The sequence below is a fragment of the Protopterus annectens genome, chromosome 3.part0 (assembly GCF_019279795.1).
Source record: "Protopterus annectens isolate FY-2018-M chromosome 3.part0, PAN1.0, whole genome shotgun sequence".
NCBI classification, from domain to species: domain Eukaryota; kingdom Metazoa; phylum Chordata; order Ceratodontiformes; family Protopteridae; genus Protopterus; species Protopterus annectens.
In genome coordinates, this window is record NC_056731.1 from 584,538,410 (window position 1) to 584,563,303 (window position 24,894).

The following is a 24,894-nucleotide window of genomic DNA, read 5'->3' on the forward strand; positions in this document are numbered from 1 at the left end:
ATATACCCACTGAATAAAAATAGCTAAGTAATTTTAAAGATGTTTTATTGTATACCTAAATTGGTTCAACTAAGCAACTTGATGAATTTATGGGAAGTCTGGATAGTAATTCTACTTTTTTGAAATTCACTATTTTAGGTACATCAGACTCTGCAAACTTTTTGGATGTATAGATTTAAATTGGTGCTGACAAAAATGTTTTCAGCCCTCACTCTATTAGAAAAACTTTTTTGTCAACACTTACTTGCAGGGAAAGAAATCCCAAACTTGTATAATATATACTGACTCTCCAGATTAACTACAGACAAAAATGTATGGAAAGATGAAAAAGATTAGCTAATTCATATGTTTTGACAGAGGTTATAAGTACTAGCACATTTCTTAAAATTAGTAGCAACGGAAATTCTAACTTATATCTTCCTATGTTAAGTACGGTCTCTGGCCAGTTGAACCTATGAGCACGTTTGTGACACGAAAGACATTAATAATGCCCTATACAATCACTCTGTAATATCTGGCTATTTTAAAAGTGTCTGTTTTTCATCATCAGTAATTGAGGCAGAGTGCCAGGGGAGGATTGAGTTGAATGGCAAATTAGGCTTGATGCTTGTCACCCACCACCAAGCATCAGTGACCACGCAAGTATAAAATGTCATTTGAGGCTGAGATCTTTTAATTTATTTGCTCCCAGTAGAGCGTCCATTAATTATTTTTCATAAATTTCATTTACCTGTATTTCTCCCACTCAGTATACTATATTTTGATAACTCTGTCTAAAAGTGAGTACTAATCTAATACCCATAGGCTACTGAAACATACAAACGCACTTACTTACCTGTATGCTTAAGTAACAGTCATATATTATTTTCTTTGTATATGCCCATCAGAAAACAATAGTACTTGGAAACGTTAACATAGATTGACAGTTGATTACTTATGACTCCTTTCTATGGTCTCACTCAATTAATCTTTAGTTCTACTAGGTACAGTAAAGCCAGTAGCAGAAACTCTATCAACTGGATACATACATGTGCATCAAATAATATTTTCACCTCAGGCTCCCTTCCATAACCCTTAAGAGCCCATCTCCCAACTTTTATAATAAGCCAGCAAGCTTCCCCTCTGAGACATCAGCACTGTAATCAAGTGTGTAAACTCATTTCTTTGGAGGTTGGGCTGAGTTTTGTTTTGCTTCCAATGTCCATCATTAAAAAATGTTATCTAGCATTACTCCCCACATAAAGACACTTCAATCTACTGACAAATCAATACAATTCCCAAGCCTAAGTTACGTTAACTGGAACAGCCTCCTTGACCCCCCCCCCCCGACAGGTGATGCAGTTTAATTTTTCAGTAAAACATCCCAAATGAATATTACCACTTAGAACTAAAAGGGTAAATGCTAATCATGTACCTTGGTTATCCAGACAAACCAAAGTGATAATGAAATATGAAAGATACTTCCTAGAAACCATGGAAGCAAAGTCAAACTCAGCCCACCCTCCAAAACTACAAACAATGGAAACAGATGTAAATACATGATCAGACTTGACAAAAAAACCTAAAACATTTCTGATCCTTTGTCAGCAAACATATACACTCTGTCTCCATCACCCAGCCAATGCTATCCAAAAACAATATACTGATAACATTGCAGATCAGTTTAATTAATAATTTATCAACACTGTAACTTTTATCAGAAGTCTCTTTCCTTAAAACTCCACCCCCTGCAGAGTTACTAAGTAACCAGTAAATATTTGATTTAAATACCAGCCTCACCACCATAATAAAACATATTCTTATCCTAAACTCCACCTGCCTCAGACAACCTTCCTAGAATAATAAAACCAAAAAACAAGCTGTGGAAGCCAAGGACACTCAATAAGTTAACGTAGCTACTACTGTCACAATACCAGTATATTGCCAGGCACTCAGTAGTATTACTGCTGCACAGGTTAAAACAGCACTGTCCAAGGCCAAGAATACAGCTTCTATGGGACCTGACAGTATCCCTGGGTGTGTTCTACATGAACTACAGACTGAACTGGCAACTCACCTGTGTGCCCTGTTCAATCACAGCCTCACCTCAGGCTTTGTCCCTACCGAATGGTGCACTGCTACAGTCATCCATCTCCACAAAAGAGGAGCGACTACAGACCCCGGGAACTATCGCCCCATTAGCCTGACGAGTCTGATATGCAAAGCTATGGAATGCATCATCATGGACCTAATAAACAAGGATATAGGGGATCTCCAAACTCTGGATCCTACACAGTTTGGTTTTGTGAAGGGTAGATCATGCCTGCTCAACTTGGTCGACTTCTTTGAGTCAGTCACCAGAGTGTGGATGAAGGTAAGGTGGTTCATATAGCCTACCTTGATCTGGCCAAGGTCTTTGATACCATTCCCCACTCAGGAATCATAGAAAAACTTACTAAGCTAAGCATCAACCCCTATATCACTAGGTGGGTTGCAAACTGGCTCACAGATAGAACCCACAGTGTGAAAGTAGCGGACTCCAAGCCAACTGACCAGTCACGAGTGGAGTCCCACAGGGTTTGGTCCTGGGTCCTCTCCTGTTTGGTATCTACTTCTCTGAAGTCCAGGCCACACGAAGGGACTCTGGCTGACAAAGTTCGCAGATGATTGCAAGTTGGGAGCTATTATTAACTCTCCAAGTGATGTTGACATCCTACAAAAAGGCCTCAATGAGACCGACTGGTGTCGGAACCATGGCCTTAAGCTCAATGCCAAAAAATGCATCTTCTTCCCCTTGTTTCCTTGAATTACCACATTGATGGTAGTCCACTGAACACAGTAGGGGTTATAAGAGATCTGGGAACACAGGTTGACAGCAGCCTCTCTTTTGACCACCACGTTGCCACTGTGGTCAGAAAGTCCTTCTACGTGACACATCTCATTACTAAGGGTTTTGCATCCAGGAAGAAAGAGGTCATTGTCTCCCTCTACTCATCTCTCATTAGTCCAATCATAGAGTACAATTTGGCATGTACCTCACCAGACACCTGCAACAACTGGAAAGGCTGCAAAAGTACCTCACAAAGAGGATCCTAGGCCTTAAACACTTGTCCTATGTGGACAGACTCAAAAAACTCCAACTATTCTCTCTCATATCGCCTACTTTGAGCCATGTCTGACCCAGCTCTGTTAGAAATGCTACATCTAAAGAAATGCCAATCCACACCACACGCTCCTGAGACCTCAACCTCATTACCACAATCAACAGAACATGCTGGAGGGACAGGTTCATAACCCAGAGACTACCCATGCTATGGAATAGACTTCCCATACATGTCAAGTGGAGCACCTCACTGGCCCTCTTCAAGAGAAATCTTGATGAGTGGATGGGAAATAGAAGATTCACCCCGGGGATCACTCTAGTGGCTCTACTCGACAGAGACACTGGGAACTAAGGTTGGGTGGCACGATGCCAAGGTAACACACTGAGAGCCAGAACCAAGAACACCAACCAAAAAACAAGGACAAGGAGCCCCAGACCAACTGGAAATGTCTTCTCGGCAAACTCACTGACAGCAACCAGAAAAAGTTCCACGCTGTGCTAGAAGGAGACCTGTAGACAGCAGAATAGCTCTCTTCCTAATTCCAACAAAATGGAACAACAAAGCAGCTTCACATTGTGCACCGGCAGTAATGAGTCCAGCTGGCTTCCTCTCTTTGGATTGCTTTCTCTGTGCCTTTGGGCCTATGTAACTTCAAGTAGAATTAACCCTAGGCCCTCCTTGGACACAAAGGTCACTAATCTGTTGTGTACTAGGACACTCTGCTCCAAATACCCCCAAGGTAATCCTATGGGCTATGAACTGTCAACACAGGAATTACTGGAATGTTTATTCCTTTACTCTTTAATTTTCAGAACTGGAAACACTAACAAAAATTATCTTTTAAAAACTCTAAAAGCTCTCTCGTAATAAATCACATAACAATCGGTCTTTATGTTTCCTTTAACTTAAGCAGACATTTAATGTCATTCAAGACCGGGGGAGATGTGCATTTAACCTACCCTGCCACATTAACTCTTTCTTCTCAAGCAAACTATTGATGTTGCCCACTCTAATACAATCATTCACTTGATCCAGTACAAAAGAAGTAAATCTTTTAAAATTGTTACAAAGCAAACTGTGTTTATAAAACGTGCTGTTCATATCTTTGTTCTTAATAGTCTTCACGTGTTCTTTTACCCTAGCAGACAGTTTGCTAATAGTTTTTTTCCAACATAAAATGTATTACAGCTCTCTCAGGTGCTTAAATTAACTTATTTATTTTTATTTATTTATTTTCAGTGTGATTACCGGGGAAGTCCACTGGGCCAAGAAGTGCCCATTTTCAGTGGAGGCCCGGGGAGAAAAGCTCAATAAGCAATACAATACAATAAAGGTTACATAATGTTAGAGGTAAAATACAAGAGTAAAATTCATACAGTCAGGAAAATGCAAATGCATAATATACATTGTAAGACAGTGCAATACATTGCATAAAACTAATGTTTTAGAATTACAATAATATCTTCCTGTGCATTCAGTATTCCACTCGTGTCAATGTTCAAGTTGTTACCGATATTAATGTATCTATAAACTTTAAAATAACCACATTTGTACACCCCCTTTTTTCTTTTTTTACTGGGAGCTTTCTTGTTACAATTCCATTCTAAAAGTTCTTTATAAAAGTTTACCCATTTTGAATATAAACAATGGTTCCCTTCCTAAGACTTTTCTTAAATCTAAATTATCTTCTGTGATATATCATTTTTTCTAACAGCATCTTTAATCTCATTTATATCTATACTATATCTAACTTAAATTTACCATACTTTCTGTAACTCTTTTGTCCATCTCACTTAATGTGTTTTTGACAGTAACAGACACCAGTTTTCTACTCTGTTTAGTTTCACTTCTTGGGAAATTTCCAGAAGAATACCTTAAACTCACACTAGATACCTTAGCTTACCCATGCTCAGCCATAATAAACCTTTACATAAAAGAAATCTCCATCTCTGAAAACTGGAAAAAAATCTTATATCTGACCCCTGTACAAAGGCAACTCCTCTGGTGATATATCTCATTATAGACTAATTGCTAATCAGTGTATCCAAACTCAACTGCATCAATTTTTAACATCAAATAACTTACTGTCACACTTAGCCAACATGGATTTCTACCACATCTGAGTACAACTACAGCTCCTATTAGCTTTGTAACCACTATCAACAGCAATAGCAGCACAGTAAACTTAGTATAAGTGCTGTTCATTCATGTAAGCTTTTGACACTGTTTCCCAACATAAGCTATTATACAAACTCTCCCTTAAAGACTTACCTCTCTCTCAGTTCATCAACTACCTCAGCAATAAACTACAATCAGTAAACTGGCAGAATGACATCTCCCTCAGTACATGTAGGCGTGCCTGAAGGCTGTATTCTGAGTATGTTGCTATTCAATGTATTCAAAAATGACCTACACACATATGTGCTAACCTGATATAGTATACGGATGACTCTATAGTCACCTGGAATGCCAAAAATATAAAACAACTACATACCCAACCACAGGAATCCATCACTTTCATTAAAACAAGGCTGCAAAACTCCCTGCGGCTATTGAATCCTAAAAAAAAAAAATCTCTTTAGTCCTAAACTACTGAAAATCCACTATTCACCATCACTTCTTCCCACACCAAAGGTGAACTTGTAACTCATGCCAAACTTCTAGGCATCATCATTGATAATGCCATGAAATCTGACCATCCCATTAAACAAGTTATTAACAAGACACAAAAAAAAAAAACATGCACCTTATACCAAGTGCACCCATGCTTCTTTATGAAGGGAAGTCATTGTCTGTAGTCTCCTTATGCCCATACCTCTTTATGAAGGGAAGCCATTATCTGTAGTCTCCTTATGCCCATACTTCTTTATGAAGGGAAGCCATTGTCTGTAGTCTCCTTATGCCCATACCTCTTTATGAAGGGAAGCCATTATCTGTAGTCTCCTTATGCCCATACTTCTTTATGAAGGGAAGCCATTATCTGTAGTCTCCTTATGCCCATACTTCTTTATGAAGGGAAGCCATTATCTGTAGTCTCCTTATGCCCATACTTCTTTATGAAGGGAAGTCAATGTCTGTAGTCTCCTTATGCCCATACCTCTTTATGAAGGGAAGCCATTATCTGTAGTCTCCTTATGCCCATACTTCTTTATGAAGGGAAGCCATTGTCTGTAGTCTCCTTATGCCCATACTTCTTTATGAAGGGAAGTCATTGTCTGTAGTTTCCTTATGCCCATACCTCTTTATGAAGGGAAGCCATTATCTGTAGTCTCCTTATGCCCATACTTCTTTATGAAGGGAAGCCATTGTCTGTAGTCTCCTTATGCCCATACTTCTTTATGAAGGGAAGCCATTGTCTGTAGTCTCCTTATGCCCATACTTCTTTATGAAGGGAAGTCATTGTCTGTAGTTTCCTTATGCCCATACCTCTTTATGAAGGGAAGCCATTATCTGTAGTTTCCTTATGCCCATACTTCTTTATGAAGGGAAGCCATTGTCTGTAGTCTCCTTATGCCCATACTTCTTTATGAAGGGAAGTCATTGTCTGTAGTTTCCTTATGCCCATACCTCTTTATGAAGGGAAGCCATTATCTGTAGTCTCCTTATGCCCATACTTCTTTATGAAGGGAAGCCATTATCTGTACTCTCCTTATTAACATGCTTCTTTATGAAGCTCCTATGGTCAGCAACCCACAAACTGCCCAGTTTGCTATGCTAGGAAAATGTTTCAACAGAGTAGCTAAATTCATTGCTGATGTGCCTTATAGATCACATCACTCCCTTGCAATTAGACAATTAAATTGGCCAGAATTGCCTGTCTAACATTCTCACCACTACCAACTAGTAACTGTATACAGTCTCATTTTCCAACCAGAAAAATTCCCCACATTAAGAAATGATATCAAGCATCACTCAGCCACACAAGACACTTCATTATTAACATTAAGAAATGTTATCCACCATTACCTCCTATGTAGGACACTTTGATCTACTGATAAATCATTACTAACATTAAGAATTGTTATTTTGCATTACTTTTCCCATAGGGCACTTCAGTCTACTGACAAACCATTACCAACATTAATAAATGTTATTCACCATTACTTCTCACACAGGACACTTCAATCTGCTGACAAATCATTACTAACATTTGTTTGTGTCTTTTGGCTTTTCCCGGTTAGGGGTCGCCACAGCGGAACTCCGGTCTGCTAATGATTGGTAGTGGATTTTTACATACCGGGTTACCAGCCCTGATGCACAACCTTCAACAAAGGCACGCCCCATTCACGTATGCCTCCACATAGAAGACGGTCTAGCTGAGAATCGAACGGTACAACGTCTTACTATGAGGTGACAATGCTACCGCAGCACCACCACCGCAGTGTATTCACCATTACTTCTCACACAGGACACTTCAATCTGCTGACAAATCATTACTAACATTAAGAATTGTTATCCAGCATTACTTTTCACATAGGACACTTCAATCTACTAACAAATCATTACTAACATTAATAAAAATTCCTAGGCTTAGATTTATAACATCTTTACCTGCAAAATAAGCAAGCAATAATGCCCTCTGTCATGAAAGGAGATACAGCCAGCACAGTTATCTGGAATTTTGTAAATAATAGTATGTCATTTCTACATATCAACATGATTTATATAAAAATGTGACAAAGGGAGATTCTGCCAGCACAGCTATCTGGAATTTTGTAAATAATTATATGTCATTGGTGAATATTGAAATGATTTGTGTAAAATGCTTGTGCTACAACTGTATTAGAACTGCATGTTATGTGTGTGTGAAACTTGTTTGCACAGACATGTGTTGAAAAGAGTTTGCAAAATGCTTTTGTTTAAAATTTATCCACAGTGTGCACTGCTGGAAGAGAACAGAAACATACATATATTATTGTAACTGTTTAAATGTATATACTGTATTTTAACAGTGGAAATTGGGATACAGGTCTAGTAAATTTCAGAAAAAAATAGCTGAAATGAAATTACTTTATGGCAGCAAAGAAACACAATGTCTGCGCTGAGAAGTTTTCTATATTGTCTTGGAAGTGTTTTATTGTTTTATGAGTTCCATTCACTGCCAAAGACGTGAGGTCTATGTATTTTCACAGGTAGATGCTAAATGTTACCAGTTGCCATCAGTGGTTGTTTTGGACCTAGGGACTAGAAGTCAGATGACAAGAAATGATGTCATTCTGCAAGCTAGTCCAGCGGTAATATTTAAGATATTAATTTAAAAAGCCTCTGAGAGGGAGAGAGAGAGAGAGAGAGAGCAACATCATTCTGTATTCTGTTTTGGACCTGAAAAGAACCATTCACCACATATCTGCCTTGCTCTATAACCAAATTAACTAGGGTATAGTAATTCTCTTAGATATAGTCAGGAATATAGCAAAGCTTAGCTTAGATATTTTTCTTTATTTGAGACTGTCCTGCATGTTGTTTTAAATAGTTCCTGTGACATTGAGCTCTGATACCACTGTAAAAATATATTTAGTATTGTTTTCTTTTTTATTATTTATTATTAAATATATCTAAACCTTTCATTGTGGCTCATCTGTGTAGAAATATTTAACTTCTGAGAGTACTTGCATATTTATTTGGTGACACTGTGGGCCACTCCTAATAGCCTTGCTCTTAGTCAAACTACCCTTTGTATCAATAGTAATATTACAAAGTAAGATTGGACACCCATTGCTAAGGGCCTTAAAGTAGCTAACAAGTGGTTTTGGTTGTAGTGATAACTACCTTACAGTCTGGGCAGAAGGGGATATAGCTAGTAAACCTGTGCCAGCCTTTCCCAGGTGTGTGTGTGTGTGTGTGTGCAAAACAAATCTCCAAAAGTGTGTATGTGGGAGCTACTTGGGCAGGGACATGAAGCACTGGTTGTACAGAGAGAGTGTTGGAGGACTTGGCTTGGAACCCTGGCTAAGGACTCAACTCTATAGCTGTGTCAGTGGGGAGTCTTATTGGAGATCTGGAGAAAGAAGGAGAAACCAGCCCCGGACTGACTGTGGTCTCTGTGTGCTCTTAAGGGAAATTGCACTTGATGCAGAGTGCTGCATCTGGAAATACTGTACATGTACTTGTAATCTTTCCAGTGTACATCCCCCACTGTTGCCAGTGGTGAGGACTGAGGCTCCTTGATTACCAGTTCAGTGGTGGGGTATCACACCTTCCATGGTGAGAGTTACTAGGAAAATAAAAGACTGCTCAGAAGTGTTATGAGATTCGATGTTTCAGACAGCCTCCTCACCCCTATCAAGACCATTATTTCTCTTATAACACCCACTCTGGAGGGCATTACTGTGCCTAGAAAACAGGCTGTTAACTATTGTTTGCATTTGTTTTACCTTAGTAAATATATTTTTTAAACATTTTTAATGTAAAATAATTCCCCCACTTAATGTTTCATATTTGCTATAAGATATGTAATTTCTGTTGGAGGATTTATTTTACATCCAAAACATACATATATGTATTACAGAAGTTTTTAATGTCTGCACACATTTATACCTGCATAGACACACATGCACAAACACACACACGTGCCCGGCAATTGCAACCACTTTCTTGACTGTCAGCATCATACATGTCTCATAGATGTCTCATTATGAACTTATGAATGAAGTAAATACACATTTCCTCTTACCTTCTGCCACACACATATTTCAACTGTCCTGATTTTATAGAATGCACTTGATTTTTCCACATATTTTTACTATATCACTTGAAAAAGTTGATGTTCATATTTCTTACTGTTCTGAAAAAGTGTACTGATATAAAATAATCCAACAAAAGAGCCGGTCCAGTAGAAATAAACCAAATAACCAAAAAAACAGACAAGGGAAGTGCTGTACACAGAAAAGTTTAATCACAAGCATAAACGCTGAATTTTCCACAAGGTGTTTTCGTCTAAGAACCTCTCAGACTTCTTCAGACATGATATAAAACACTTCTGAATACATACTTTTATACCATTCACCTTAATTAACTAATTAATTTATATCTTTAAAAACATATAATTTATTATAAAATTCTTAAAAAATGAATGAATTAGATACATAAATGTATTAAAACCACCACAATTAATTAAAATATATACACATATAATATTATAATGGTGTCAAATGTATACATATAAATGGATGAATATAATAAATAACCATGATTAATACCTAAACAGAAATTATAAAAAGATAATGTTTTTTTTTTAAAATGAATATATTATATACACACAACTGATTTCTAAAAGGCCACTTCTATAATTTTGCAGATCTAAGCTTTAACAGAGGTAGAACTGCAATGGAATCCGCTGGGGTTTTATTAGCTTCCAGAATTATCTGCCATAATGTTTCTCTAAATTCCAATTTGGTTTCCCAGGGACCCCCTCTTGCTTCTTGGGGAAACATTTCTATTACAGAAAAAAAGAAATTGTGCATTACTGCACTCTAATGTGTGTTTAAACAAAGCATTTGTACTATTCTTTTTTCTCACATCATTCAGATGCTCGTATATTCTGCGTTTCAGTTGTCTTTCCGTTTTACCTACATAAAAGGCATCACAGGATCCACATGTAACTAAATAAACTAATCCCTTTGAATTACAGTTAGAATAATTTTTATTATATATATTTTGTGTCTTACTTGTAAATATACCTCTTCCCCTTGTAATATGCATTTGCATTGGTTACAGGCACCACATTTATATGCCCCCCTCATTTTTTGTGTGACTATCTGTGTATTAACTGCTTGTTCTAATACATTTTTAATATTCTGTCCTTTTCTAAAAGCAACCTTTAGGGGTTTGTTCTTGAATACCTCTAAATCCGTAAATTCAGAGAACTTTTTCCATTCCCTTTCTAAAGTGGATTTAATCAAGTTTGCAGTTCCACTGAAATTAGTCACAAAGGCTCTACCAAAGTCTTCCTGACTTGTTTTTGTATTGTGCCTCGCGTGTAAGTAAGTGGGCCTGAGCCTAACATCGGTTTATACTTATCATTTCTTCCTTGTTCCACTTCTATTTGTATACTATTGATCCGAACTATAGGATAGCCTCTATCTATGAAAGTTTTCTCTAGTACCTTACATTCATTCTGAAAATCAGAATCCAAGGATGTCATACGGCTAACCCTAACATACTGACCCTTGATAATACTCTTTTTCTGAAAGTAAGGGTGTGCACTACTATAGCTAATATATGTATTGGAAAATGTAGGCTTTCTATAAACTACTGATTTAAATCCTTTACCAGTATTAAATATAGTCACATCTAAATAATTACATTTTTCTAATGTTACCTGATGTGTGAACTGCAAAAAGGTAGTAGTTCCAGAAAGATAATTCATGAATATTTCCAACGTGGCCCTGTCCCCTGTCCAAAAAATACAGACATCATCAAGGTATCTAGTATAAAGTTTCCAGTGTTGTGAGAAGGGACAGGTATGAATAAATTTAGATTCCCATACAGATGAAATAATATCTGCGTAGGTGGGGGCACATCTAGCCCCCATAGCAACTCCCTGTTCTTGCCGGTAAAATTCCCCTTCAAACAACAAGTAATTGTTTCTAAGGACCAATTCTGCTAACTCCAAACAGAGAAAAATTTCATTTTCAGAGGTATTTGACCTCATTCTCAACACTTCTTCTAACTACGACAATCCTAAGTCATGTGGAATGACAGAAAATAAATTAACAATATCAATACATAGAAATGTAAGGCCTTCCACACAATATTCTGGTCGTATTCTAGCCAGAAAATTCCAAGAATCTTTAAGGATGTGGGGGCGTCCCCCCATATATCCTCGAGTTTCCAATCCAGAAATTTAGCCAATGGGGCTTATTTTGGAACCTTTTGATGTAACCACTGGTCTAAAAGGGGGGTCCGCCACATCCTTATGCACCTTAGGAATACCAAATATGGACGGTATTCTAGGTGAATTGTTTTCCAAATATAAATATGTTTGGAAATCAATAACTGCCAAGTCTATTTTGTGATAGGCGATGTTGATTTTATTGATTGATACTTCACTGTATTTGTCCACATCCTGAAGGAGGGAGAGCATCTATCCTTCATAAAATTGTATCCATTAATACAATTCCCCCTCCTTTATCAGATTCCATGACCCGGATTTTCTGGGTTCGTACACAGTTGCTTCAATAAGGTATTTTCTTCCTTAGTTAAGTTATTTTTAATATAACTGTTCTCCTGATTTTTAAATAAATTCCTAAGTTCATTTTCTAGTACATTTTCCAAGTTTTTTAATTGTGGATGAAGTGGTGGATTAAAGGTACTATTGTTTCTTGGAATTGTACTATTTAGTGTAACTAGTGGTGTACCATTGAAAAGCTGCTCTAAATTTATTTTTCTAATGAACATCTTCATATCTAATATCGTCCGTGTTAGGTTACCTTTTTTCATAGGTATATATTTAAAACCTTTCATAAATAAATGGAAGAATTCTTTTGTAACATCCAAGGAACTATAATTAAATATGTGGAATCCCTGCCAACTAGAAACATGGGTAGTGTTTTGAATATCAGTACTATTGGAAGATTCCCCTCCTACCTGTATTTCCCTCTGTTGCCCCCTCCTCTCTGTTGGAGACGGCGTGATAAAAATGGTTATTGTTGTATTTCTGCCTCAATCTTTCAGATCTGCGTGGGGAAACATTTCCATTATTGTGATTATTTCCACTATTACCTGGCCTGTTTTGTGACCCGATTTCATTCTTATTGTGTTCTAACTGTCTGTTATCCTGTATTACCTCCGAATATGTTCTACCATTGAGAAAACTGTTATGTTGGGCCCTAGGCATCAGGTATTGTTTACCCTCGCTATATTCCCTTAGATCACAATCAAGTTTGTTGCATTTTCTCTTTAAAATGTCATAACACTTTTTATCTATCACACTTCTAATACCATAGTATTTATCCTGTTCACTCTGTACACTAAACAACAAATCATTTTTGATACATGAATCCAGTGCATCAATTTGTTCATTTAAAATCAACATCTCTCGCTCATAATTATGAATCAAAGCCTTTAAAATGTCCAGACCACATTTGTCAAAAACGGTAATTCATTCTTTGTGCAATTCAGTTCCTTCTGATACATTGTTCGGATATTTAAAGACTTGCAAACCTTTGGGTACTATCCCATGTTTCAAACATTCCCCCAGGTATGCATTTTCGATATTTAAAGTTTTGTACCTAGTTAAACATTCCGGTAATTTATTAAGACTTACTCTGTAAGTATCAGAATTAGTACCTTCACACTGATATAAAACTTATTACTCTCTTCATTTTTAAGTAAATCAGTACAATATTTAAAAATTCCCCGGAATTTTGGTCTGTGCAACTTTATTGACTTTGTCAAACCTTTAAGCAAAGAGGTTAAGAAGTACGGAGGTGTGTGTGTGTGTATATAGATATATATATATATATATATATATATATATATATATTACACACACACGTCCTAATTTAGTTAACTGCTCCTGCAGTTACTGTTACTTTTGTAAGTTTCCTTTCTTTTGGGAAAAGCTGCACAGCAACTGTTCATTTTTTCACAGGCCATGCTTCATGGCAGCTTATAATGTGGATGTGAAGCCATGCACTTATACCAGGCTCCCCTTGTACATTAATTCCCTGTTGGAGAATGTCTGATGTTCAGATATGGATCACTGCTGAAGTAGAATGGGCTACATGGGTCCTAACTCCACTGCAAGTGGCCAGCCTCAGAAAGCTAAGGGTACCTTCCACATGCTTTAACTGTCAGGAGCACAAGCAAAGCTCCATAGAATGACTGTTAAAGTGCAGAAAGCTTCAGAGCTACCTTGTTGCTGAAGAGAATACTCCATAGGTGGACCCCATGGAATTTTCTGTCAGCTAGTAATCTTCAAGAGCTGGGCAGATAAGTCCCCACTGAGGCAACATTTGGATCAGAGCTTTCTAATAATCCTCAAGTAAAACAGTTTTTAAAAGAGGATGTTACATACTCATTCAACTAGGAAACAGGTAGCTCCTGCCTGGGATCTGAACATTGTGCTTGAGGAGGTTACACTTTCTCCATTTGAACCTGATGATGAGGTTGAATTGAGGTTCTTAACTTGGAAGACTCTTTTACTCACTGCTCTGATATTTGCTAAGAAATTATCTGAGTTAGAAGCTCTTATGGTGACTTAACACTACCTTGTTTTTCTCAGGGACAGGATCTTACCTTTATACCCAAAGTGATCTTAGAGTTTACTTTAAACCAGGATACTAAACTCCCAATTTTCTTTCCTGAACCTCAGAACAAATGAGAAAGGATTTGTCACTCTCTGGATGTCCTCAACCAAACCTGAACCTACATGAAAGCTGATAAGTTGTTCGTATCCTATGAAGGTAAGACAAACGGAAAAGAAGTGTCAGAACAGTCCATTTCCAAGTGGTTTTCTGCTGTGATTTCATTTTGTTATACTGTTGGTAAGCAACTTCCAGGCAGGGTAACAGCCCATTTCAAGGGTTTGGCTTCTTATTCTAGAGTATTCTATTCTAGAGTATTAAGTATATATTGTAGAGTATTCTAGAGGCAGCAAGTTGTTTCAATGTACACACTTTTACAATGCAATTTAAACTAAATTCCTTTATCAGTCTCAGAAAGATATTTCTAGGATCATTCTCTAGGGACTCTTGTAGTCTTCATTTATTGCCCCCCCCCCTTTTTTTTTCATTTTTCTTCCATAAAATATGGCAAAGTTCCTGCAACAGAGATCTATGTTTGAACACTTTACAGCTGTGTAAGTAAAACTCATCATAAAAGTAGATGTTCTAATATTTTTGTTGCAGTAGCCTTCCTCCCTCCAAACCCTTTAACTTTATTTTTCAGTGTTGCCATGGTGTGGATTTTTCCAACACCTTTTTTTGTGTATACTTACTGTTTTTTTTTTTTTCTTAGCATTATTCTTCAGGGCTGTTACCTCCCTCTTCTGTGAAAAAAAATGCAAAAATCCTCTGGAACTTTTTGAGTTCCAAATGACCTTTTATGGAGGTCAGCTGAAGCTCCTAACAGTTGGAGCACGTAGAAGGTGCCCTTAGCTTAGTGATGTTGGCCATTTGCAGTGGGTGTAGGACCCATGTAGCACAGGTTGCTGCAACAGTTGTTTATTAAGTATCTACTGTAATGGCAAGCTGTACTTATACAATTGTACTTTCTCCAGGTGGGTATCACAGATGAGTTCCACCCATTTTCTAAGTGTGACTACTCCATACTTCAGCAGGATGCACACTGTACTTTCTGCAGGTGGGTATCATAGATAAGTTCCACCCATTTTCTAAGTGTGACTACTGTATACTTCAGCAGGATGCACACTGTACTTTCTTCAGGTGGGTATCATAGATAAGTTCCACCCATTTTCTAAGTGTGACTACTCTATACTTCAGCAGGATACGCACTGTACTTTCTGCAGGTGGGTATCATAGAAGAGTTCCACCCGTTTTCTAAGTGTGACAACTGTATACCAGCAGGATGCACACTGTACTTTCTGCAGGTGGGTATCATAGATAAGTTCCACCCATTTTCTAAGTGTGACTACTGTATACTTCAGCAGGATGCACACTGTACTTTCTGCAGGTGGGTATCATGGATGTGTTCCACCCGTTTTCTAGTGCGACTCCTCTGTAGTTCAGCAGGATGCACACTGTACTTTCTCCAGGTGGGTATCATAGATGAGTTCCACCCATTTTCTATGTGTGACTCCTCTATAGTTCAGCAGGATGCACACTGAACTTTCTGCAGGTGTGTATCATAGATGAGTACCACCCATTTTCTAAGTGTGACTGCTCTATAGTTCAGCAGGATGCACCATTGTACTTTCTCCAGGTGGGTATCATAGATGACTTCCACCCATTTTGTAAGTGTGACTACTCTATAGTTCAGCAGGATGCACACTTTACTTTCTGCAGGTGAATATCATAGATGATGAGTTCCACCCATTTTCTAAGTATGACTACTGTATACTTCAGCAGGATGCACAAGCTAGCATTCTTCTCACATATCAGATCCAGGCTGGAGCTCTGCTCTTTTTCATTTTCCTGGAGGTGGCTACGAGTTGTTTGCCATGAGAATAGCTGTGTTCATGAAATGTTTTCATAATGGTATTATGCATGATCTGCCATGTTTGTCGTGAGCATGTATCTTAATGCATCTGATTAACATTTATGTAATGACTGTCAAATAATCGGTACAGTTATTTTAATTCATTGCATTAAGTCCCTTCTCTCCGAGTACGTATCTCTGACAATGCATTTTCAAATCTTGGGGCCAAACTGTGGGAGTCCTATCTCAAAGTAAGGACTTATCCTCTTATTCCAAGTTTTGTTCTCTACTTAATCCTCAGATAGAAAATCAAGCAAAATGTGCCTGTTACCCCTCAGATCACACCACCTAAGTTTCTTTTCACATTTAATTTATTTTACTGTAACTTCCAAAATGTTTTGAAACTTTTTTGCATATTTTGTAGTAATACATTTGATTTGTTATGTATCCAAATCATAACTGTACCATTTACTGTTTTACTGTCACACCTTTGTCATTGTGCTCGTCTGTTTTGTAGGTCTAGGCTGAGACTGACATTTGTAGGGACTGATCAGTGCTCTACCCAAATAAATAAATACATAAATTCAAATCAGCAGATTAATAAACAAATGTATTTGTCAGACCTGTAAGGAGATATGAGGTAAACAGTCTCAGTCTGTATGCATCTTTTCTTTCAATACCAATTTGCATCCCTAGCAGTCTGCTGTATTGTTCAAATTGCTATGCAGGTTACCATGACTATCTTTGCTTCCTAAGATGATGATATTTCTTTCTAGGTCACGTTTTATTGACACACTTGCTGTTGGACCTCATCAAGAGATCTACACCTGCTAGAATAGTTAATGTGTCATCTAAAGCTCACACGATGGGGACTATTCAGTTTGATGACCTGAACAGTGAGAAGAATTACAGTCCACTGAAAGCTTATGCACAGAGCAAATTGGCAAACATTCTTTTTACGAAGGAGTTGGCTAAAAGACTGGAAGGTAAAAGAAACTATAGCATAGTCAAACTGTCCATTATTTATGTACAAGTAAGCTGTCAAAAATTGTATGTTGTCTGAATCAGTAACTGGGTTTTATTTAAGTCACTGTGCTCCTCTTCCAAAGCAATTGTAGTTTTATAAGTCATCCTGTAGTCCCTCTCAACATTCAGTGGTCACACACCTATATGCAGTGTAGAACTAGTAGTCCAATTCACAATCTTATCAAGAAGGCATCATTATGTCAGGGACCTCACCCTGCTGAATCTTGTATAGAAGACAGGTACTGCAGGGGTCTCAGTCTGCAGTAGTAATGCTCCTGAAATCATTTCTGTTTGCAAATCATGAGCCATTTGGTGGCTTGTCACCACTTTACTGTGCAGGTGCCAAGTTGCACATTTAAATTGTGTGTGTTATGATGCGGGTACACACTATCTTTTTTCTGGGCTACATGCACCTCACCTACAGTACTTTTATTTTAACATGATGGTCAGGTCTCTCTGACCTTAACCATAGCTCTCTTGTTTAGAACAGTAACTCAGACAGTGCATGATATTGCATTCTCTGCTCAGTTAGCCTCATCATTCATAGTTTTTATAGGTCCATTTATGAAACTGGGCTGCAGGGGACTCGCACAAAAATCCATTTATCATACAGATGGGGCCAGCATACATTAATTTGGTAGTTTTGCTTGAGAATTGGTTACTTTCAGTGAAGTTACAAGTTTAGTTAGAAATAAAGCTGTAGTAAACGTAAAGAATACCATTCTAGAGCATAAGATAGCTGAGTATGAAATGCATTTGGACTGTAACTGCTCAGGCCCACACCTTTAATGGCTATTTCTTGCTGGGCCACTAATGCAGTAGTGCTAATGACTTTACAGATGGGTGATTTAACAGAGCCCAGAGAAGAAGGAGGTACTTAGAAGAGCACCTGTGTCTCTCAATGCATGCATTTTTCTGAATTATATGTTCTTCTCAACAATGAGCCATCTTAGACTATAAATTGCGTGAGATGTGTTACTAATTTGCATCATAATCTCAGTAATTTTTAGCACCACAATTTGGGGCATCTGCCAGTTTCCAAGAACTGTATAATGTAAGCAAATGATCTTTTGGATGAAATACCCCTTGTGCTATTTCACCGAATCTTGATATGAACAGGAAAAAGCAGAGAGAGTAAGTGAGAAAAAAATGAAAATATGGAAGAGAGGAGTTGAAGAATGCTAAAATTAACTAATCTTTTATTGGTCTGATGATCTTGGGCTCTAGGATTCATATTACAATCACCCACAATGCAATGGATAAAGGAGTGGGAGGTTTGCTGACAGATTTTTTCATTTGCAGGCCATCTAAGAGAATCTTGCATAGTCTAAACAAGAGATAAATGGCAGAATCCTTTCTTGTTCTACAGTCACATTTATCTTACTTAAAACAGTTAACACCATTACTGCTCTGCAGGTAATGTAGTCAATGTTACAAAGGAGTTCTATGTTTGCCTGGTTCACTGGCACAATATTACATACCCAAACACATGTACATATCAGATCACCTAAAAAAGGGTTACATACTGCTAAACAGGGCATTACATAAACTGGCTCAGCAGTAATTCTGATTAAGATATTACTCTGGCAGATTAGAAAATGTTAATTAAAAATAATTATTAAATGTGATGGGCTTTCTATAAATATAGCAGTGTAAGACTGTTGAAAATGTTTTTAATTTTTGTACATTATATGGATTACACATTCAGCACTTTTGCAAAAAGTACATGTATTTATATAAAATCCTCAAAACCCCTGAGGACCTTCTGAGGGTTTTTCAGGCAGAAATCCCTCAAAAAGAATAAGTATATTCCTCCTATTGTTAAGGATCTCCAGCGTGAATGGCTGAATTTCACTCAGGGTTTGTTTAATGCTTTAATGGCCTTGAAGCCTCCTCATGGGGGGTCTGTCCCTGCTCCCACTTGTCTTCTACTCCTGTTAACAGGGCTTGGGAATTGGATTGCTTGGAAGAGGACTTGGATTCTGTGGAAAAATCCCTGCCTTAGTCTTCACAAATTCCTTCTCCTGCGGACCACAGTTTGGAAGAACAGGATTCTTTGAGTCCAGATTCCCCATTGGAAGAATTGTCCTTCGGGAATACTATTGCCTACATGATGTACTATTTTAAATGCGACTGTTCTCAGCTCTCTGACATTCAACAGACGTATTATCAGCTCCTGCAAATGGAATCTCCCAAACCATCAGCTGTCTCTCCTGTTCTGGCTGCCCTTTTGGAACCTTAGTTCCTGACTCTCAGTCTTCTGTGCCAAAGACAAAGGTGCCTCAGGACTGAATATTTCTTCTGAAATGCCCTTCTGGTGATCCTACATTGGAATCAGTTTCTTCTGACAGACCTTCTAAGTTGTTACCATCTTCTAAGCTCCTTCCATCTGATAAGGATGATTGAGCTATGGAAAGGTGTAAAAGAAAGAACCTGTTCGATTGAAATCTGAATGAATCTGGGATGAAAGCACTTAACATTTAATATAACATTTTATTAAGTTCAATCTGTGGCACACTGAAGTCATTTTGTGATTATTTCAGCTCCTGGTGGTTGGAAGTGGTTTCCCTCACATTTGCTAGTTATTTGCTTTTACTGTGAGGGTTCTCTAGCTTTCTTTGGTTATGGCTAACATTTCTCTCATTCATAATTTGCAATTCAGTATTTTTTAGCAAGTCAGACAGATATCCACATTCTAAAAACATGTTCTTTAAAGTCTCTAACTCATGCTAGAAATGTAATTCACTGGAGGTCATTTGTGACACACTCAACTTTTGGCCCTTAAATATACTAGCTATGTGTTTGTGCATGGGTAAATTTGATAGTCTAAGAACTGTAAAATATTGGCTTCTGATATATCACTGACTCAAAACAATTCTCTGCAAGATTTTTGTAGATAGTTAAATCAGGGTGATTCACAAAATCAGAAGACCAACAGTGTGCACATTTAAAAAAATTTGGTTGTAGAGTTTAAAAATTCAATAAACTTAATCAAACATTCTCTTCCATCTGCCCATATCAACAAAGCACAACTATATCCACACATGTTGAAACCTCTCACTTAGAAAAACATATATTGTTTCCCATTCATACATCACCATGTTGACATAGGTTGTGGCACAGCTTGCCCCATAGCAATACCTGTTCTCTGTTTAAAATACTTGTGCTCAAAAATCAAATAATTGTTTTCAAGTATGAGCTCCAAAACTTCAGTTAACATTCTATCATAGTGGGTGAAACAGTAACTCTCCATTGGGATGCCATTAAAACAATTGACTCAAACATAGTTTGGGATACAAGGAAAGAGACAGCCTTTTCAAATCTTTTGTTTTTTAGAAATCCCTGGAGTCTTTCAAAACATGACATTTGCTGTCAGAAAATTACTTTAATCTGCTATCAACATGCATAGCATACATCTGTTTTAGACTTTCCTGAAACAACTATGGGTATAAATGCTGGGCCCAGAACACACCTGTGGACCTTGGAGATATTAAAAATGGTAGGAATCACAGGATGGTCAGCTTGTTTGAATTTAAACAACTTAAGTGAAACAGAATTTTCTAACAACAGATCATAACAATATGCGCCAATGCAGCTGTATGCAATATTTACTTTATTAGATGGCACAAATTGGTACCTACAAGTATCTATTTACATTTCAGTCATTTTCCCCACATATTCCTAGTATTCCATATGCACAACACCCCTCCCTTGTCAAGTTTCATAAAATGAGTAAACATTTTAAATTTTAAGGTGGAAAGTAATCTAGAATCATCCCTGGACAGGTTATAAAAATGTCTGTTTCCTTTCTTTCATGTAGCTCAGACTCACAAAGGGTTTCATACAGCATCAAATGGGGATCTGATGTTTTTCTTGGTCAGTATTAGATATTCACTTACCAAGGCATTATTACTTTCCTGGTCAGCTAAGTTCCTAGTTCTTTTTACACACAATTTCAATTCCTTAATGCACTCTTCTTCAGAGAACAGCAGCACAGGAACAAAAGTAAAGTATTTTCTGAAAAGATCAGAAAAGATGGAGGTTTGTTTTAACAATGCATTTTGTACAAATGTGCTTTAACCAGTGTCTCTTAAAATATTTGTATATTAATTCACTGTCTGCTCAAATGCATTGGATGATGTGATGGTCTTACTAGCTGTAATGTGACTTTTCTAGTATGTAAATGTGATGTGGTGTTTAGTAGGTTTCAGTGTAAAGAAGTCTAGGAATGCTTAGGTGAAAGCACTAAACTAAAACTGTGTATACCTGATGCTACAGCCTTGGACCGATGTGTTTTTACCTGGATTCATATTTAAAGAAAATATGTTGTTCTTTGATTCTCATCACTGTGATCTATGTTTGTGAACCAAAGTTGTGGCATTTATATGCTGGGACACACTTAGACTCTACATTCATATGCAAAGACAGTGATACAGGAAAGGGAAAAAATCACCTATAAAAAGCGTATTTATAAACAGTAAAATTGAGAAGGGGAAAAATAAAGATGAGCATGATGGAAAGGATTGAAATTAGGGGAGTGAAGAAGAAAGGAAAGATGATGGGGAAGTGAAAGGAAGAGGAAGAAGAGAGAGAAAAGGTAAAAAAGTATGTAATAAAAGGAAATGAGTTACTAATATAAATTCTTTAATAATTAAAGTAATCATATAATTATATTGCATTTATTTTAACATTTATGATTTTTATAATTTAGTAATAAAATATTAGTTTACCATCTTTATATATTAAATTCTTAGCTTTCAAAATTAGAATGTTTAAAGATAAAATCTAAATGTTGAGGGGAGGAAGAAAAGCTAAACAATTCAAATAAAGGAATAGAAGGACTGGGGGAATAGTTCACGTGTGTGTGTGTGTGTGTGTGTGTGTGTGTGTGTGTGTGTGTATTCTTGTAAAGAGTTAATAAATACACATTTTTTTGAAATTCAGAATTAACTGCAGAGCTTTATTCTATAATGTTTACCACTTTTGAGGTTTATTTTGGAAGTTCATTTGAGACTGAGTGGTTAGGGTAGCTCTACATTACAACATTTATTTTTAACTCCATGAGTGTAGGGAGTGTAGATATGTCTTCATCTTTTTGTTACTTATATGCTTATTCTTTAAGCATGTAAGCATGTTTGAAAAATCCCTGCTTTACCTTTATTATCATATTAGCATAATCACATTCATTTATTTTTTGCTTTATAAATTTTATTTAACATTTTTAAGAAATCTAAATACTTTACTTACACAAACAATGCATCTATCATAATCTTTAAATATTACTGTTTTAAATAGCTGTAAGAAAAGATGGTGTTTATTGAAATTTCTTTATATCAATAACCAAAATATAGTATTAAAAATTCATATAGAAATATTTGGAACCCTACGTAATATGAATTTTAGCTCAATCTTCTTTTAAAAGTAGACAGTGAGGAGTTAAGATTCTGTGGAAAACAAATATTCTTATGTCTTGAATGATTTTCAAGTTTGAATTAAAGATGGGTTATTTTCATTGCTAATAGTAAAATACATTTACAGAATCTGGATATTAATACAGTTATACTGGTTTCCATGGATTTGGCTTAGGTTAAATAAAAACATTTAGATTTTATTCTAAATAACTCATGAGACTGCCTAATAGTAGAGGTGGAGTTTAATAGCATTCTAACTAATACAGAATCAAGTGCCACTTGAATTTCAAGACTGCCTCCTTCAACTAAAGCTATTAATAAGTGGATTGAATTATTTAATCTACAAGATCCTTTAACAATAAGAGATGTTAAATCCTTGAATTACACTCATTTTTCTTACAGACACAAAACCCAAATGAGAATAGATAAAATTTTGACCTTACATGATTTATCCTCAAGCATAACATTTTTTTGCATTATACCGTGTCCAGTTTCAGATCATAACATTCTTATTTCAAAGATTTCTAAGAATTTCAAACAATTACCTATAATGAATAGAATTATATCCTATATTGTTAACTTGAAAGAATTTAAACAATATGTTTTATGAGAAATACATATATTTATGAATATGTGCTATTTCCAAGAAATTAGTAACATTGTGATTTGGGATTCCTGTAAAGCATATACTTATGGTAAGACCATGACCTGATATATAAAGAAAATAAAAGAATGGAATAATGAATTTCTTGATAGCCAAAACAAACTACAAAAACTAAAGCTAACTTTGAATATCTGATGTCAAACTAAGAAACAAGTAATTATTTCTTTACATGAAAAAATAAAGAACTTCTAAAACATAAGATAGCTTTAGCTTTGGAAACACTGAAAATAAATTCAAACTCTATGTCTCCTACACACTTATATATTTCAAAAAGAGTAAAATTACATTCCAGATCTTTTCATTTAAAACAGAGCAAAAACCTTCATAATAATAGAAATATGCAGACACAGGAGATATTTTAGAAATGTTTTGGCAGTATATTTCCCTTGATAAATCAATTTCACAAAATGATGCAAATTTAGATTTAAATTCAATTATAAGCACAAATAAATTAACTAAGATCCCCCCACAAAAAAATTGTTTGAATGCATCTCTGAAGGAAATTCATAATAAAATACAATATAATATAATAAATCTCCTGGAATTGATGGTTTAATATCCCAATTATTTCAATTACTACCTCATCAAATGTTAAAACTTTCCCATGATGTTTGCACTGATATATATATATATATATATATATATGGATCTACTTTAGTAGACCAAAATTGTACTTACCCAACACTGAAGTTTCCCAAACGAAAGCACCGACACCTTCAGAAGACCGACATCCAGAACACCGACTTCACACATCAGGAAAGTAACCGCTTGGCTATCCTGTTGAACTTTGCTTATTACCCCTCACAGTAGTGCGATCTCGGAGTTAGTATATTTAGTTAGGGGGGGTGAAGCCCCCTAAATCGGTGGGTTTAGTTTAGTTAAATGTTTTTGTTTGGGATGGCCAAGTGGTTATTTACCTCACATGCGAAGTCTGCGTTCTGGATGTCAATCTTCTGTAGTTGTCTGTGCTTTCGTCTAGGGCAAATGAGTGTTGGGTAAGTAAAAGTTCAGTCTACTAAAGTAGACCCATATATATATATATATATATATATATAAATATATATATATATATATATATATATATATATATATATATATATATAAATAAATATATATATATATATATATATATACATATATATATATATATGTATATATATATATATATATATATATATATATATTTAAACTGGGAAGTTCCCTCTTTCTTGGAAATATTCATTAACTTCTCCTGTTATTACAGAAGATAAAGGTGATCCCCAGATATGTTCTTAGTGAGCTATTTCTTTATTAAACTTATACTATAACATCTTTTTATTTATTTTAGCAATTAAATTGAACAAGTTTATGCCCAATCTAATTAAACTCGATCAGTCAGGTTTCATAGTTAACCTGACAAATGTGGAACAGCATAAAGAGAGTATTAACACTAACAGATATATTATATTCTAATAAACGAGACATTTATATTGTTTTAATGCCTAATCAATAGTATGGAATGATAGTAAGTCAAAAGCTTTGGTTAAATCCCAAAACATTACACCTGTACTAATTCCTGTCTGCATAGCCCCACAGATGTAATCATTAAAGCTTGACAAACCAGACTATT

At 36.2% G+C, this 24,894-nt stretch overlaps 1 protein-coding gene across 2 annotated transcripts in view; it reads left to right on the forward strand.

Annotated features, from left to right (window-relative positions):
* The window catches only part of LOC122796479 (retinol dehydrogenase 12-like), a 496,486-nt gene that overhangs the window by 264,006 nt on the left and 207,586 nt on the right, over window positions 1-24,894 (forward strand). For both annotated transcript variants that reach the window (XM_044064989.1, XM_044064988.1), the window contains one exon: window positions 16,961-17,170. In XM_044064989.1, coding sequence (XP_043920924.1) covers window positions 16,961-17,170 — 210 coding nt within the window. The remainder of the gene's footprint in view (window positions 1-16,960; window positions 17,171-24,894) is intronic.